General features: G+C 39.5%; 2 protein-coding genes across 2 annotated transcripts in view; one reads left to right on the plus strand and one right to left on the minus strand.

Annotated features, from left to right (window-relative positions):
* Nucleotides 1-18103, plus strand: part of LOC120951517 (cation-independent mannose-6-phosphate receptor) — a 98497-nt gene that overhangs the window by 19057 nt on the left and 61337 nt on the right. The window lies entirely within an intron of this gene.
* Nucleotides 4745-17758, minus strand: LOC120951492 (protein toll-like). The gene is made up of 3 exons (XM_040370258.2): nucleotides 14798-17758; nucleotides 13270-14722; nucleotides 4745-13194 (listed from the first exon to the last, which is right to left on the minus strand). Exons 1-3 carry the CDS (start codon nucleotides 16033-16035, stop codon nucleotides 12832-12834), a joined length of 3054 nt encoding a protein of 1017 aa, XP_040226192.2. The 5' UTR covers nucleotides 16036-17758; the 3' UTR covers nucleotides 4745-12831.

Below are 18103 nucleotides of genomic sequence, written 5' to 3' on the forward strand. Positions count from 1 at the left end.
GTTTTTACCATAGTGTCATTACACAAAACAGGCATGTTCCTATGGTGGTCATTTTAGATTTTGTTCGAGGATATTTTTTAAATATCTTACTGTTTTCACTAAAATACAGGGTTTTCAATGATATTATTGACATGTTCAGCGAGTTGTTGATTCGTTCGGGCATATAATTGACACTTTCAGCGAGATAATGAATTGTTCGTAAGCAGGCGTTGACAAGTTCAGCAATTATGATATCCTGACTTGTCTCTTGTTTGACATTTCCAACTGAATGAAGGATTTTGTCAAACCTTTGCATTATCTTACAGCTATCATTATCTTTGCAGCTTTCCGTCAGATCAGCGTTACGAAAAGTGTTCTCTTTTAAGATTTTTTATTGATATAGTTAATTTATACCATTTATTGAAAGTAATTACAATTATAAATGAGTACTAATTATTATTATTATTATTTATTGGTTAATCTTCAATGGGCCGTATGGTCTAATTAAGATAAGTACACCAACAAATTACATAGCAAAATCAAGATTTGTATCGCAATTCATTGCGGCCACGGCAGAAGCCGGAGACGTTCCTTGAAGCACTGAGTTGAGATGTTGAAATCGAAGCAATCCGAAACAGTGTTGAAAACAACCGACATGCGGAAAATCTCTCTAGACCTAAGTGTTCGGGATGGTGCATAGATATCGACTCGATGCAACAAAGGCGATGTGTTAATAGAGCCATTTAGCAAACCAGCAATGAAAGAGCACTGTGCATTGCGTCTTCTAACCGAAAGAGGTCCAAGACCTCGAAGACGGCACCGGACGGCACCATACGGAGGAAGATTATTGCGATTATGTGTTCCTATAGTGGTGGCAAACAAAGACATCTCAAAAATTATTACATTAAAAATTGTTGGTATGATAAAATGCGGTGGAGGTATGGAACAATTGAAAACACTTCACTTAAGGATAGACTTGGAAAGCTGGTGCTGTGATAGAAAAGGTCCCCCAAATAAAACGCAGTGAAACCTTACACAAATAGTTTAATCCGTTCCAGTACCATATTCGTTATGCGGCAGATTCTTATCTATATTATTTGTATGAAAAATGTAATTATTGATTGCAAGATTATAAATGAGCTAATAATAATTTTGATAAGCTACCTATTAAAAATGGAAAATGTCTTCATAATTATAGAATTTATTTAACCATTTGCTCGACTTTTTCTGCTATACTTTTTTAATCAAAAATAAGTCAGTTTCATTACAATTGCATAATCATTTGTAGTAAATATTCTTAGTACGAATAATTATTTTTATTCTAACATTTCTATAGATTTATTGGCATCAAATCTACAATACACATGACTATATATCGAATAATCGTATAATACGAAGTCAGTGCTGCAAAATGTCACTTTCAATGTCATAAAAAAATCTGACTCAAACAAAATCCTTGTCAGCGTAACCTACTCAATGGTAATAGTCAGCGGTGATACTCAATACTCAATTGGTGGGATCAATGCATGTTTCGTGTTATTTTGGCGACCAACGCTTGGTCAGTCATTATGTTATGCCTTTTTTTACTGTAATCAGTTCTGGAAAATGTCATTATCATGAATAGACAAATTCCGGCTGAAACGAAGTAATGTCAGCGTCACGAGATTTACTGTGATGATCATAGGTGAGGCTCAAACAGGTGTTGCGACATTGTGTGCATTGACATTGTGTGCAACCAACTCTTGGTCAATCACTTGGTCGCGAATTTTCATGAGCAAGAGGATACCGCGTTGTTTTGTTGTGATGTTCTGACTGATAGGTCGATATGACGAAGGCTTCAATGCATGTTATACCGTAATCCTAAACTTTTTTGGTCTTATGCCAAGAAGCGTCGTAATCCCTCTTCCCTTCCTTCTTCCATGTCGCTCGGTTCGGTCACTACGGACAATGCTGCTGACATCTGTTCCCTATTCGCTGAGCATTTCGCCAATGGTCTGTCTAGACCGGAGAGTCAACCTTTGACAGAGTCTGAGGGCATATGGCCTGGTTTAAACTCCGTCGCATGGGCTGAGGGTATTGTCAATGTTAATACAGTCTCTGAAGCTCTTAAAAAACTTAAGCCATCCTTCTTCCCTGGACCGGATGGAATACCAGCCTCGGTTTTAAAAAAGTCACCTTTTCTATTCGTCCCTCTATTGGTAAAATTGTTTAACCTATCTTTGTCCTCGTCTTCATTCCCTTTATTGTGGAAGCGAGCATGGCTAGTTCCCATTCACAAAAAAGGTAACCCGTCTGTCATTTCCAATTACCGTGGCATCTCAATCCAATGCGCAATAACCAAGGTATTTGAGCATATTATCCATACCTATGTGTTTAAACTCACCTCTTCTACTATTATCCCTCAGCAACATGGCTTTTTTCCTAACCGTTCTACAACAACTAAACTTATGTCCTTCACCTCTTTCGTATCATCCCAGTTAGAGTCAGTTAAACAAGTTGATACTATTTATACTGACTTCAAATCTGCATTTGATCGTATTCCTCATTCCTTACTTCTAAATAAAATTTCACAACTTGACGTCAATAATCTTTTTGTATCTTGGTTACGTTCTTTTCTATGTGATCGTTCCTATAGTGTTAAATTTAATGATATGTTTTCGACTCCCTTTTCATGAAGTGCAGGCGTACCGCAAGGTAGTGTTCTAAGTCCTTTGCTGTTCATAATTTTTATTAATGATGTCCGTACCACCCTCCCTCCTGAGTGTTTCCTCTGCTACGCAGACGACCTCAAAATCTTTCTCCCAGTTTCGTCTCCTAGAGATTGCATTTCCCTACAAAATATTCTTGATCGTTTTTCGTCTTGGTGTTCTAGTAATTCCCTCACATTATGTCCTGATAAGTGTAACGTCATTTCGTTTAGTCGTTCGCAGTCTCCAATCACTTACTCGTACGTCCTAAATTCTGTACAAGTCAATCGTGTTTGTGTCGTAAAAGACCTCGGTGTCTTCCTTGACAGAGGCCTCACCTTCAGCCACCACATTGACTCAGTTGTCAATCAGGCGCGGAAAACATTGGGTCTCCTAAAGAAAATTGCGTGCGATTTCTCCGACTCAATGTGCCTGAAGACTCTGTTCTGCTCTCTGGTCAGATCGATTTTGGAGTACTGCTCAGTAGTCTGGTCCCCTACAGCTCGAACCCACGTGGAACGTATCGAGCGGGTGCAGCGATTGTTCACCAGGTTTGCTATATGTAAAATCCTGGGTAGATTGTCCTCCCCCATACCTCCTTACGAGGACAGGTGTCGGCAGCTTGGCCTGGAACTATTGGAAAACCGCCGTTCCCATGCCCAGTCCACCTTTATTGCCGCATTACTCCTTGGTAATATTGATTCTCCTTCCCTTCTTTCTTCTATCCCTTTCTACGCCCCTAACCGTGTTCTTCGAAACCGCCCTCCCCTAGTGATCCCTTCCCGCCGAACTGCAGTGGGCCGTAATGACCCCCTTCTTCGTGCAATTCGTCGATTTAACTGTGTATATTCTATGTTTGATTTCAACCTTCCCTTATCCTCTTTCCGATCCCGCATCAGAACCCTCCATAATCCCGTGCTGCCTTAATTTTTAATTTTTAAATTTTAAATTCTAATTTTCTAAAAAAAAAAATATTCTCAAATTTTTGATAATTTGTGTTAATTTTTGTTAGGTTAGGAACATAGGTAATAAGTATTATTTAAGCATTTGTGTAACCAAAAGGTAGACAAATAAATATGAATATGAATATGAATATGATTGAATGAACTGCTGCAATTTCAGTAATTTGTTTTACTGCTATTCAGTGAAACGACAAATTTGACACGTACTTTAAAATTTTCTGAAAAATGTGTATTACTGAAATTCAGGCAGTAAATTGATTTACTGACAATCAGTAAAAACATGGCATTTCAGCTGAAAACCAGTAAAATGTTATACTACTGAACCGTTTCAGTAAAAAAAAAATAATTCGAAAAATTGCTGTGTACGACTGACTAACAGCTATGCCGATTTGTAGAGCCGGCCTCGTAGCCGCGTGGTAGTCGTCAACTCGTACTACTTAACAACATGTGTGTCTTGGGTTCAAGCTCCACATGGACTGTTGTGCCAATGAAAAAAGGTAACTGCAGGCCTAGACCGCCTGCGATTGTCGCGTCAAATAAGAGCCAGAGTAAAAACTTATTGCCTGTGTTTTTTCGAGATAATTATCAAATAATCATGTGCGGAGATTGGAATGGAAAGTTATTTATAAATGATCGTCACGTTACGTTATTCCGTGAACATAAACATACCATATTTTCAAAAATACACAAACACGAGTACAGTCTGTTCTCGAGTTACGCGGTTCTCGACTTACGCGGATTCGGAGAAACGCGGGATTCTAAATTTGGGGCCGTCTTCGTTTTAAGTTTGTAGGCTGAAATTTCAGCCTTTCAACATTATATAGCAGTTTTCGAGCAGCTATCTAAGTGAGTATAATATACAGGTGCGATTATCCCAAGGTGTATGTATTTAATGGGCTAATTTTTACTGCTTCTGCTCCTGAACGAAGATGTTAAGAATGTTTTGTGTATTCGTCAAGCCTCCAGAAAGCCTATTTGAGCAAAAGTTTTCACGCTATTCATGCTATGAGACCACCTGAACTACATACTATTTAATTATAGATTCCACCACCTGATCTCTGTAATGCACCTTGGGATTAATGAAAACACCACCTTGTTTTGCCATTTTTTCGAGCAGTGTTCGAATCTAATTACAACTTAAAGGATAAAATAATCAAGACCAGCGCATGGCAAACTTTTGAGGTAAAGGGCCAAATGGTGTAAATAATCAAGAGCCGGTCCAGTTAATTTAGCACTCAAATTGTGACATTATAAAAGATTTCAAATCAAATAGTCGGATAATGATATCAAGCAATACGATTGGTGATATTAGCCGGCATCTCGAATAAATGAGCACATTTTAACAGTCATTTAAAGTTCATTTTGGTTTAACCGAGTTCATTTGTTGTTCATTCCTGTTAAAATAAACGATCGTCAAAACAGTTAACGACTGCACGATATCGCATATAGGCAAACACGGGGGAAAAATCGAGCACTGCAATTAAAGACTGTTAATTTGTATCGCATACGCTCTGGACTGTCGTTTGTTTAACGACGGCATATGACCAGTCGTGAAAATTAACCAAAATTCTAGCAATTTAAAACGACTCTGGCTAATTTTTAACGACTGCTAATTTTAAACTATTTCTTTCGCGATGTTTTTATGTAAGAATATCATTCAAGCAAGGTTAAGGATTATTTAATTCTTATCATTAAAAATAATTGTAATAGTAGCACGGTAGTCCGATAAAAGTTGCTGCTTGAAGCGCATCCTGGTCACAAAGATTATTTTTTTGGATAAAAAATTGATTGCTATTGTGGTAGCTTTGAACAAGCAAAATGATCGTATTTATGGAGCATGTTATGATATACCAACACTTAACGGCTTCATGATATACAAGGAGTCAAACGATATAAAAATTCATCACCTGAGTTGTTTTGGGGAGCTATATTGGCCAAAGGGGAATCGTCATAGTTTTTCATTATCAAAAGCCTTTTACTGTGATCAAAAATAAATGTGAGAAAAAACAGTTTTTGCTTTCAACAGGGTCCAGCTTCAAACCGTAAGGCTTCGACGAAGTTGTGCTTGCGGCTTGCAATGACTTTGAAAAGCGTTTACGTGCGGTTATAAAAAAAACACAAGTAAAAAAGATTTTAAATAAATTAAAATAAATATAATTTTACTACTTAAAGAAGTTGTAGACATCGATGCCGCAGATAAATAGAATCTGGTTTGAATTTTATGATTTATAAAAGTGCATCATTTTTACATTGTCACTATATACATCGACTCACAAAATTTAACTGCTGAAAGACGCTTGTAAAGTTATTATAAAAAATTGAATCGAGACTTTATTGTATTTTTAATGAGCCTGTCCAAAAAGTATGCCGTAGAGTCACGAAAGTGTTTCAAAGTTATCAGAACTTCTGAAAACCCCGGTAATGATTAGTCCATCAATCCATATCATGATAATCAAGGGTGGACGAGTACGGTGGGTGGACGGAATGAAATTTCATGCTATAAGTTTTTCAGCAACTTTTTATACGTATAGTTTTTTCTTATCTTTAAAAATCAGGCAAATCCGCATTTGACTCTCGGGTCGGATTTTGCCGACTGCTGATCTACACTGAAAATCGCAGTCTAGTTTTGTGTGTGGTTTTATATGGAGTGTTTACATGATTTCAACCTCCAACTGTCAAATTCCATGTAAAAAAAGCTGACTAGAATCGTGAAGGGCCCCTTTGACAGATCAAAGTCAAATCAGTACAATTTGCTTCAAGAATTCCAATGCACTATAAATTGCATTTTTGCCAATAAATTAAAATCACTTAAAAGCCAAAAATATCATAATGTTCTGCACGAATCGTATCAAATAAATTATAAAATGTATAAAAGTACTAAATTGAACTAAATTGGACGAAAATCGTGAAATTCGACATACGCTGATATTCGAGTTACACGGATTCCTTGGGAACGCACAATCCGTGTAACTCGGGAACAGACTGTAAACAAATATTTTTGATAACAGTTGTGATTAACTGGGTTACCTACCCAAGCTTAAACTGATATTCAATTAAAAGGATCACCTAGACACCAGTCCAAGCAGTATAGGAATACTGCTAAATTTTTTATTTTTTTCCATTCTGATAGCATTGATGCATTGCAATGGCATACTACACAACTTATTCTGATGTTACCAACACACTTGTCAAATGAGCCAAAATTTATGACCTCTTTTATACCGAGCGTAGTACCAAAAGTAAGCCGGTCTTCCGGTACAGTCGTCAACTCGTACGACTTAACAACATGCCCGTCATGGGTTCAAGCCTCAAATGGACCGTGCTGCCATACGTAGGACTGTGACTATCCTACTATGGGGGTTGTTGACGCACAACAAAGTTGCGTAAGTATATGTGTGCACGCGCGAAAAATAACGCACGCATGCGTTTAGCAGGACATGAGAGCGGAAGGAAACTACGAAGAGAACTAGGCTGTATACGTATTGTAAATGCACTGGTGTGCGAGTAGGCGCAGAGCATGGGAATCTGCTCCAGTAGAGAGAGAGAGAGAAAGAGAGAGAGAGAGAGAGAGAGAGAGAGAGAGAGAGAGAGAGAAAGGGAGAGAGAGTATACTCGCGAATTATTCATTGAAGTGTGTTTGACAGCAAATTTTGAAACGCAATAAAACTTACATATGAATTTCACTAAACGTATTAATTTTCAGTTATAGTTCCATATATTTAAACCTTATTATTCAGTTGCTAATGTTTTTTTTTATAAATAATTTTAAAAAGCTATCGTTGAACCATATGGTTTCTAGCCGTTGAAATTTTCCACAGCGAAACCTTTGTTTTCAAGCTCTTAAAATCGTCACCATAACGAATACAGGTGTCCGCCGAGATACGACTGTATTTGGGACTGAAAAAATGGCCCAATGCAAGGCGTAAGTCAAAATAGTCGTATGTCGAATATCTGTCAATGTTAAGTTTAAAACCGAAGTTGAAGAGGCGAAATCTATGATATCGTGATTTTTATTTGAAATAATGTTTGATAATGTATTAATTTTACACCGAAAGTCATTTACGCGATAAAAATATCAAAGATCGGCTAGTTGTAGAATCTTTGGAAATGTGTTTATAACGGTTTTCAGCACAGAAATTCAAAAAAATACAGCAATTTCTTCTCACTGACAACTTTTCACTGTCAAAATCAAAATCGTCGTATCTGCGAATCGTCGTAACTCGAGGGGGTCGTAACTCGGGGGACGCCTGTAGTCAATAAAAAGAAGAACCGTATCGGACCAATCGATTCGGCCCACGCTAGGAAAAAGGTTTTACGATTGGAAGCGGATAATGGTCCAGGAAATGTCGAATTCATCTAAAAATTATAAAATTCACTGGTTTTCCAAAGAATTCACCATAAACCAATCGATTAATCACTAGTACAATATTGTTTGAATCAATAACAATAGATTTATCAATGGTCTTTTTTTCAAAAATGAAGTTAAAAGAATATTTCACTAGCCAGTAGATAGCTGCATTTAAAAGAATATTTCACTAGCCAGTAGATAGCTGCATTTAAAAGAATATTTCACTAGCCAGTAGATAGCTGCATTTAAAAGAATATTTCACTAGCCAGTAGATAGCTGCATTTAAAAGAATATTTCACTAACCAGTAGATAGCTGCACAACAAATGTTTTTACTAACCCGATCATCGCAGAAAATGTTCGCCACGATCAAGGACTGTGTAGGAACAAGGTCAAGTAATGTAGAACGATTTGAAAACTAGCCAAAAGTTCGTTACAGGCAGTTTGACATCTAAGAGCCAATTTCGGTCCAAATTTTCTACTTCTTCTTCTTTGGCTCAACAACCGATGTCCGTCAAGGCCTGCCTGTACCCACTTGTGGGCTTGGCTTTCAGTCACTAATTGATTCCCCCCCATAGCAGGATAGTCAGTCCTACATATGGCGGCGCGGTCTATTTGGGGATTGAACCCATGACGGGCATGTTGGTCAGTCGTACGAGGTGACGACTGTACTACGAGAACGGCTTCAAATTTTAATTGTGATAAAAATGATAAATCAGTCTGGTGCTCATAAGAAAATTGTAAATTGGTTATTGAATGTTTCACAAAATGTATTGATGCCTCTTTTAATAATAATGGTTTTACGGTTTGATGAGTTTTCTTGACCTCGTTCCTATACAGTCCTTGGGTTAAACCCAAAGTGGGTACAGGGACTAGGTGGGCTTATAGTTTTGGCGGGAAAACCATATTGAATGAACGTATACGTGATAGCGGAATTTGGGGCAAGTGTGCCACCTTAAGCATTTCAAGTTATAACTCACTAAAACGTGTTTTTCAAAAGCCGATTTAAATCTCATAACCATTTTACATCTATTTCCTCACTTATAACTGAGTTTCGCTTGAAAAAATTGTAAACAAAACAGTTTTTGAAGCGTTTTAAAAAGTGTCCAAAAAGACGTTGTTTTTTGGGCTATGGGGCAAGAGTGCCACTCGTATGGGGCAAGATGGCCACCTGGTTAAAATAACCGTATTTCTAAGATAATTGGAAATTATTACGTTTGTACCACTAGTGTATGTATTACTACATGTCTTGAGTCACCAATGAACCCATTTTCATCACAAACTGTATCGCAATATAGGTTGTTGCTGGTCTGTTTTTCCGGAGTAGAATCCGCTCGTAAAAGCGCACCATACCGGTGAACGCTACAACAATGTTTACATTTTTGACAGCTCACGCCTATGAAAAATGGTGGCACACTTGCCCCAAATAGAGATGGCTCTTTTGCCCCAAAAGTTGTAACTTTTTTGAAATTGAATTTTTCAGTGACAAAAAGAAAGTTTTTTTCAACTAACCCCACAAAAAAATCACGTTTTCTCAGCTATACGGTGGTGTAAATATTTCCTCGGTTGATTGTTCGCATGATTTTTGAGAGCTTATTTGGTTGGATTAAAAAATTATAATATTCTGCTCAATTTTGAAACTCAACGTAAATCAGTTCAAAACAATGGGAAATATCGATTGGTCTGTATGAAATTCGGCTCAGTATACCTAGTCATTGGAAAGCAACCAACTGTATACACAATTGATCATTAAACTAAAGTTTTTAAGGAAAAATGCTTGGTGGTACTCTTGCCCCGTATGGCACACTTGCCCCAAATTCCGCTACGTATCTTTTCACCCACCCTACGACACATCAACCAAAACAGCCATTGGAATTCACACGCAAACAAACAACAAATGATCGAATCCCCTCCTGTCATTTCGTTTTAATTTTTCTACAGCACTGTAGTGATGGGTAAATTCAACAACAATACGGTATCGCTTCCGAATGACTCCGCCAAAATCGGAAGCGGTTTCGGAAGGTAGGTGCAAAATTCCGAGCCGGTCGGAGCCGTCCGGAACCGCTAGTCGGCAGCCGGAGCCGGTCGGAGCCGTCGAAATCGTTGGAGCCGTCAGAGCCGTCCGGAGCCGCCCGTTGGCAGCCGGTTCCGATTGAAGCCATCCGGAGCTGGTCGGAGCCGTCGGAACCGTTGGAGCCGTTGGAGCCGTCGGAACCGACGTAGCCACCAGAGCCGGTTGGAGCCGTCGTAGCGTCGTAGCCGACTTAGGCTGTTACAACGACTGCGATGGCTCTAACCGGCTCCGTCGGCTACGACCGGCTCCGGCTGCCGACTAGCGGCTCCAGCTGCTGACTAGCGTCTCCGGACGACTCCGACGGCTCCAAAGGTTCCAACGGCTCAAAGGTTTCGACGGGTCCGAAGGTTCCGACGGCTCCAAAGGTTCCAACGGCTCCGGACGGCTCCAGACGGCTCCGAACGGCTCCGACGGCTCTGAACGGTTCCGGACGGCTCCGGGCGGAATCGACGGTTTGAATTATTCGGAATCGGAGCCGGAGTTGCAATGCTCGGAAGCCATTCCGAGCCGTGGATGCGATTCCGATGACCCATCACCCAGCCTGTCAAATTGTTCGGGATAAGCCCACCTGTATAATAAACCCACTTTGGGTTAAGCCGTCCGCCGGTTAATCCGTCCCCGGATAATCGACTTTCTATTGTATTTCTACCCTTTTTCCCCCTACGCCATTGGTCAGGCGTCTTCCGTGCTCATTCCCTCCATAGCGCTATCTCTTACGCTCATGAGTTGCTGCGGTGCTTAACACTTGACCGGAAGCCTGACGTCACAGTTTTTCAGCGCATGGAAAGAGAGCGATGAGAGCAAGGATAATGTATTTAGAAGGTTGATTTTTATCGCTTTTGCTGGGCGACATTGTGGGGGACATCTGTCATTCTCTGCATACAAATTTCATTACCCCGCACCAGCCCTCCCCGATTTTTATACCGGAGCCCACGGAAGAGAAATGTCAAGTCGAGAAATGTCATTTTGCTCTGAACAACTTCACCTTGTCATTTATAACACCTTGGATGAGAGCGACAATTTCTCATGTGACTGTTACAGGGTTTACTAGTCCAATAAACTGTCCACTTGTTTATAACAATAGTCGTTTTTAGAGACACCGCTGTCCACCACTTGCTCACACGCCAGATGGTGTAAGCTACTCTGTCCAATTTAGTAACACAATTTTCGCCTTCGATTGCACAACGGTCGGATTCGGCAAGGTTTCTTGTGGTTGTTGCAGTATTAACAAAATTAAAGTTGTGACGATGTACTGAAATGTATGGTTTATACTGCATATTGCTTGCATAAAAAAACGTGTTTGAAAATATTTTGTGTTTGCAAAATTTGTCCCAACAAAACAAACTGTGCCGAATCTGACAGTTGGTAATCGCTGTCACCGTAGCAATAGACGATGCGCAATCTCAGATTGCGCATATATTTATCTGTCAAACGGGTCGGTTTGATATATTTATCTGTCAAAAAAATTTTATATACCTCGGACATATAATCTTGAAAATTTATGCGCAATCTTGGCGCAATCTGAAAATGTATGGAAATGACGTTTAAAGCTCAGGGTTGGCTACGCGAAATGACTTATGTTTTGATAAAACGAATATATGCGCAATCTGAGATTGCGCATCGTGTATTAATACGGTCACACTAGTCTTGACAGCCTTGACCGACAGCAGTTGTTGTGCCAAAGAAGAAGAATAATAAAGGTGGTAGAACAAGAACGGTGGTACAGTCGTTAACATGTCCGTCGTGGGTTAAATCCGCAAATGGCAATCTCACCTCCTCCCCCCCCCCCCCCCTTTTGCAAGAACTGGCTCTTCGGTTGTGTGGTAGTAAATAAGTTCAGAAAATCGGCATATGGCGGTTATGTTTTTATTAGACGCTACATTCTATTATAATTTTTGCATCGTTGCTATTAATTTATTACATTACCAGTCTGTTGAATTATCTTTGATAGATCGCACCTTTTTTGGAGATATGCAGGGTTTTTAAAGTTGGCGGTGGTACGGGATTTTCCGTGAGTGACATAAATGCCGATTATCTGATTCAAACGGAAAAGGGTCAAATAAAACCACCCTACACGAATGGAAACAACATCGGTATTATACAAGCTTGTGTAACAATGGGTATAAGTATGGGTGAGGGTTGTAATAATAGGTATAGGTATTGGTTAAGTTAGAGTTACGGTTAGGAATGTAAGTGTATGTGTAAATGATTAAGGGGAATAAAGCAGTCGTTAATTGGTAGTCAACTCGAGAGGATAATTTCTTACACTTGTTAGAGACTTCTTTCGTTGACTCGAAACATTGTTGCCCAAATTGATGTGAAATCGTTTTGTTTGTTTTAAACTTTGTTTTAAAGTGCAACATAAAACGTAGGAAGTATCGTACAATTTTCTAATTATTATTATGTATGGTGTATTATTAAATGTCGTTCTTTAAATGTTTTTGGCGATGTCATTCTAGGTAGTGCTTGTGTAATGTTTTTCTACTTTCTGAGGATTTTGTTATTCTCACTCTTTGTATAGTGAATTATTACAAAAAATCCATTCTACATGTAACATGCAATCCGTGTAGTTTTGAAATATTCAATTTGTGATAAAACCTTTAAACAAAACGCTTTCCGTAGCTTTAACCTGACGGAATGCTATTAGACAAAAAACGGTCTCCGTTTGAGGCAAGTAATGCAAATGTTCTTCGTTCAGTTAGATATATAACCAGAGACAAGTTGTCTAACACGGACCATAATAGAAAATCAGCATTTTTGACACTTTTTCGCTAACACTCAAGTCATATAATAGACCCTATAATCTGTACCGCGGGTTGCTTGTTCAAAGACAACATGGGAATGTTGCCAGTTGCCTGATCGTGCTTTGGGCAGCGCTTACGGGGCATGGCGTAGTGTAGCTTATCCCAGAACCATGGATCATCCCAGCGGACGTAAGTGTTGGTCTTGAGATACGCTTGGAGCTCTGGGTCGAGCTGATCGATATCGCCAATATCCTGGTAGATGATGGGAATTACGCGGTTGCGCTTGTCCTCCAACGACTGTAAGTACGCAGTGTTAAACTCCATCTGACCCCACACAGACTCGAGGTAGTTGTGCGAGAGGATGATAATGGTGCGTCGTGAATCCTCGACAGCTTTCGTGATCTAGAAGAAGCACATAAAGAAGTAAATAATAAACTAGTAGAAATAATATAATATAAAATGCCGCTCGTAGCGAACCTGCGAGGCAATCATCTCGCCCGGCATAAAGTCACGCACGTGCCAGCAGATTTTGAAGTTGAGCTCTTCGCTCTCAAGCCTCGGTAACATCTGGCCTGTGACGAACTCCTCATCCTTGTGCGAGTACGAAATAAATGCATCGTATCGCTTATCCATATCGATTTGCTCCTCCGTAACCAACCACTGTAGCAAATTATGCTTGAAGAGCCACACTTTGATCTCCAGGCTGTATTTCATGTACAACCAGATGGCGAGTAAGCATACAATAAGTAACAGTGAAACTGCCGAACTGATATAGAAACTGAGGGTTGTCGTCCAAGCACACAGCTCGTTCAGTGTAGCCGAGTTGATCGGTTGACCGTCGGAGCACTGGAGGGTGGAGAAGTCCGTAATGCGTGCTGCATTATCGACGGCGAACGCAAGCAGTGGATTTTCACAGTGGCAATCCCAAGGATTCGCTGACAGGCTGATGTTTCGGAGAGCGGTATGATTCAGCTTGATTATGAAGGCTGCGTCGACCTCGGTCAATTGATTGCCAGAGACATCAAGAAGCTCGAGCTGTTCGGGCAGACGATCTCCAGGCAGAGTGGTGAAGCTGTTGTTTGAGATATAAAGCCGGCGAACGGTATTCCATCCTTCACTTCCGTTAGATAGGGCATTTAGCTTATTCTGTTCCAGATGCAGCTCGATAAAACTACATTTGATGATCGATGGGCTTTTGATGACGGGAACACGGGTAAGATTAGCAGCGGTGCAGTTGATTATGGCCGCCTGATCAACGGGCCGTTTGTAGCATTTGCACTCGATCGGACAAAAACCAAATAATGTTTCTTTTTCACAAAGCAGATCCTCCGCGCGCAGTGTTTGCGGTTTACGTCCAAACAGCGCGGGTGGCTGAGCGCATTGAAGTCCCTTTAGTGGGATTGATTTACTGGCATTCAAATGCGCCTGTAGATATGTGACTAGCGACGATGAAATACAGTCACAGTTGAGTGGATTATCAGCGAGAAATATTTCGTTGGGTAAGCGATGGAGTGGTTCAATGCGGCTGAGGTCGAAATCGGGATGTGTAATCTTGTTTGACTCCAAATTGACCAGGTTAATCTTGGCCGACAGAAATGGAAAATCTGTATAGCTGATGTGTGTGATAAAGTTGTGCGACAGGTCAAGAGATTGAAGATTATCCATGAAATTTTTAAAGTGATCAAATATGTTGGTAATTTCGTTGTACGAAAGATCCAAGTGCGCAAGTTTGATTAAAGGGCGAAAAAGTATCCAGGATGTACTGTTAATCATCCGATCATTATTCTCATGTAGTGTCAGTCGATTGTGGCTGAGATTGAGAAATATTAGTGAATGTGACTGCGATTTAAATGCATCAACATCGATCATATACAGCTGGTTATTGTGAAGTTGTAACTGTTTCAAAGAGCTGAAAGATTTCAGTAGTTGTCTGGAAGAAAAAGGTGAGACATAATCAAGATAGTGCGAAAACTGTGGACAAATGTCAATCAATTCATAATCTTACATGCTCAACGTTGTAATTTTGTTGTGGCTAAGGTCTAGAAAACACACATCATTTGCTCCAAGCAGCTGAGATTCGGGCTGCATGTTAATAAATTCGTTGTGCTGTAAATAAAGCTCTACAGCGAACGAATCACTCAACAGATCCTCCGGAAGGCTTTGTAATTTGTTGTGGCTCAGGTCAACTTTGAATAGTTGGAGACAATGTTGAAAAATTCCTTCCGGTAGTGCGGTTATTTTACAGTTGGATAAAGACACTTCCTTAAGAAATTTTTGCTCAGTGAACACATTTTTTTCTAGTACAAGTTCCGAACATTTCTGATCATCTGCCTTAAAGACTTCCAGGTGGTTGTTTTCCATGAACAAATCGGTGGCAAGTCTCTTTAGTTTATTTGACGATAGGTCAAGTATCTTGAGTTTCGGCAGCCTACTGAACACGTTTTCTTGTAGTTTCACTAGTTGGTTAGAACTGATGTTTAGATACATAAGATTCGGTAGCGTGGTAAACTGACTAACATGCTTGAGTTTATTTTTGTCGAGGTACAGAGTCTCAAGTTTAGGCAGATTGGAAACTAGCTCTTTTGGTAGTTTTTTCATGTCCGAATTATGCATATAAAGTTCTTTGAGTTGCTTCAGTTGTTGTAAGATTGTTCCAGAAACACGATTTCTACCGTGAAATTCGATTTTCTTTAACTGGGGCAGGTGTCTGAACAGCAGAGGATTGTCAAACGAGATATCAGCAAGGTTTTGTATTAAAAGGAATTGTAATTTGAATAGTCCGGCAAACAGCTGCGGATCCAACGTGATATCCTCAGATAGTTCTGCATTGTCAATGAGGAATAATTTATTGATATATGACTGATTGGAGCGATTAACAAAGGCCGAAAGCAGTTCGATAAGTGACTGATTATTGACTGGGAGTGGGCAGTTCCGATAAACCAGCTCGTTGACCGTAAAGCTCGGTAGATCTGGGAGGTCTCGTAGCAACTCAAAGTTAGGCATGTTTGGACATATCACTTCTAGATAGTTGTCGTCTTCATAATATGTAAGATTAACGTTAAAGTTGGGGCATTCAATTATTGCCTCCCAACTAGACGGATTTGAAACGGTGCAGGTATTGCCGTTTGCACATGCTGCCATAAATACCACCAGGTTTAAACAGTGTATCCAAGAGATAAACATTGAAGAGGGCGAGATATGCACAGCTACTGTTTTTTTGGAAAACTGTTTTGAACAACACATTGTTTGTGTTAGATTGATTGGCTTTGAAAGAGAATAAATATAAAAAAAAAACAAAAGGACGCATTCCGATTAGCTGAATCACAGACTACTGACGCATGGATGTCAAGAGAGAATTACACAAAAGTTAGTTTCGTCAAGTGAGTACCAGATGTCGAATGAAAATGATTGCGCATGAGTTTCGACACATAAAAAGTGGCAATCATAAAAACGTTATAAATAAGGCAAGACAACTGAATACGCTTATCTTGCACTTTTGGAAATGGAAACAACTTCTTCTTCGTCTTAGGCTCAATTAATCGTTGTCAGCCTGCCTGTACCCCACTAGTGGGCTTGGCTTTCAGTGACTTATGGATTATCTCATAGCAGGATAGTCCTACACATGGAGACACGGTCCATATGGGGCTTGAACCCATGACGGGCGTTTCGTTAAGTCATACGAGTTGACGACTGTACCACGAGACCGACCAATCAAAATAACACATCGATAATTATTCAGCCCATGCAAAAAATAGATCCGAAACTTCCCTCGATTCATGTATGTTGTATCACATATATTGTATCAAGCATGTGCAGTACCAGCATATCATAGTCGCGGTTTTGTGCAGATATGATGATGACTCGAAGTTACTGTGATATTCTACCATTGTACTTTGGCTTTGAATGAATGTTGGATCTTGGGAGTTCCAAACAGGAATCGGTGTTTTTGTTGTATCAAAACATGAACATTTACTTCCATAGGCCAATGGTATAAAACTGTTAAAAACTGTTGAATAGCTAAAATGATGTTAGCCTTTTGGTCAGTATATTATAGCAAAAATATAAATGAATCATTGGACTGGAATATGTGGCTCTCTTTCAAATTTTCAAGTTTCTAAGAATCGGTTGATTAACGTTAGTCATGATTGTGTAGGCTCTGCAACATAGGCATATAAATAAATCATAGACGCTCAGCTACTCACCAGCATACTCATGAAAGGAAATTTTGATGGATGGAGTGCCAGTGTGTGTGCGCATCGGTTGGTTATCAGACTCTCATTTAGTGACGCTATGTGTATGCGTCCAATGTTTGGACATTAATGTTTTTAGCATGGAAAGAACACAGATATAAATTTTTTACAATCTGTTAATATGATCAGCTACATTCAGCGTAGTCTTCAAACCATTTTAAAAGAACTAGTAAGTATTGTGTTTGTCGGGAAGTTCTAAATTAACAATGCATTGGTATAGGCAATATTATAAATATGTATATACCAGTTAGATCAGTGGTCTCCAACCTGTGGTCCGCGGTCCGCGAATGTCAAATGTATTTTTTAAACCAAGTGGTCCGCCATCCTTAGAAGGTTGGAGAGCACTGAACTAGATGATAAATCCAAATGATGTCATCCGGCTTCTATGCACGTGCTGTTTATGAAACAGCATCTGATAGTTATTGTAATACGAATGCCAACGTTCTCATATATCTTATCGGGCAATTGTTCTACTTTGTTGCCTTCCAACGTATGCTTCATCATAATCATAATAATTATAATAGGGTCAGTCCCGTGGTACAGTCGTCAACTCGAACGACTCAATAACATGCCCGTCATGGGTTCAAGCCTAGAATGGACCTCCCCATAGCAAGGACTATCCGGCTGCATGGTAATGAATGAAGTATCAACAACCTGTATAGGCCGGCATGTCCGCGTAGGACGTTACGGCAAATAGAAGAAGAATAACAGTAATGACAATATTATGTCAGATGTCAATATGTGTTTTTGTGTTAGTAAATATTCCATTCAAAAAATTTCAAAGAATATTTTTATATATTATATATTTTTAAAAACTTGTGTGAGCTTCTAACCTCTAGGGCAGAAATATCAAACGTGTTACAGCTATTACAACTTTAAATATTGTTTACTATCTCCTAACATGTAAGTTAAGTCATGTGTAAGTTTCCGATTAACGTTATATTTAAGTCTTGAAATCATAGGAATTGTTTCTAAGGGAGATATGCTGGAAATCGACAGTAGTATTTTAAGTAGCATTTTAGACTGTGTGTTCCATGGTGTTTGACATAGCAACACCGTTA

Source organism: Anopheles coluzzii, chromosome X (assembly GCF_943734685.1).
Source record: "Anopheles coluzzii chromosome X, AcolN3, whole genome shotgun sequence".
In the NCBI taxonomy this organism is placed as follows: domain Eukaryota; kingdom Metazoa; phylum Arthropoda; class Insecta; order Diptera; family Culicidae; genus Anopheles; species Anopheles coluzzii.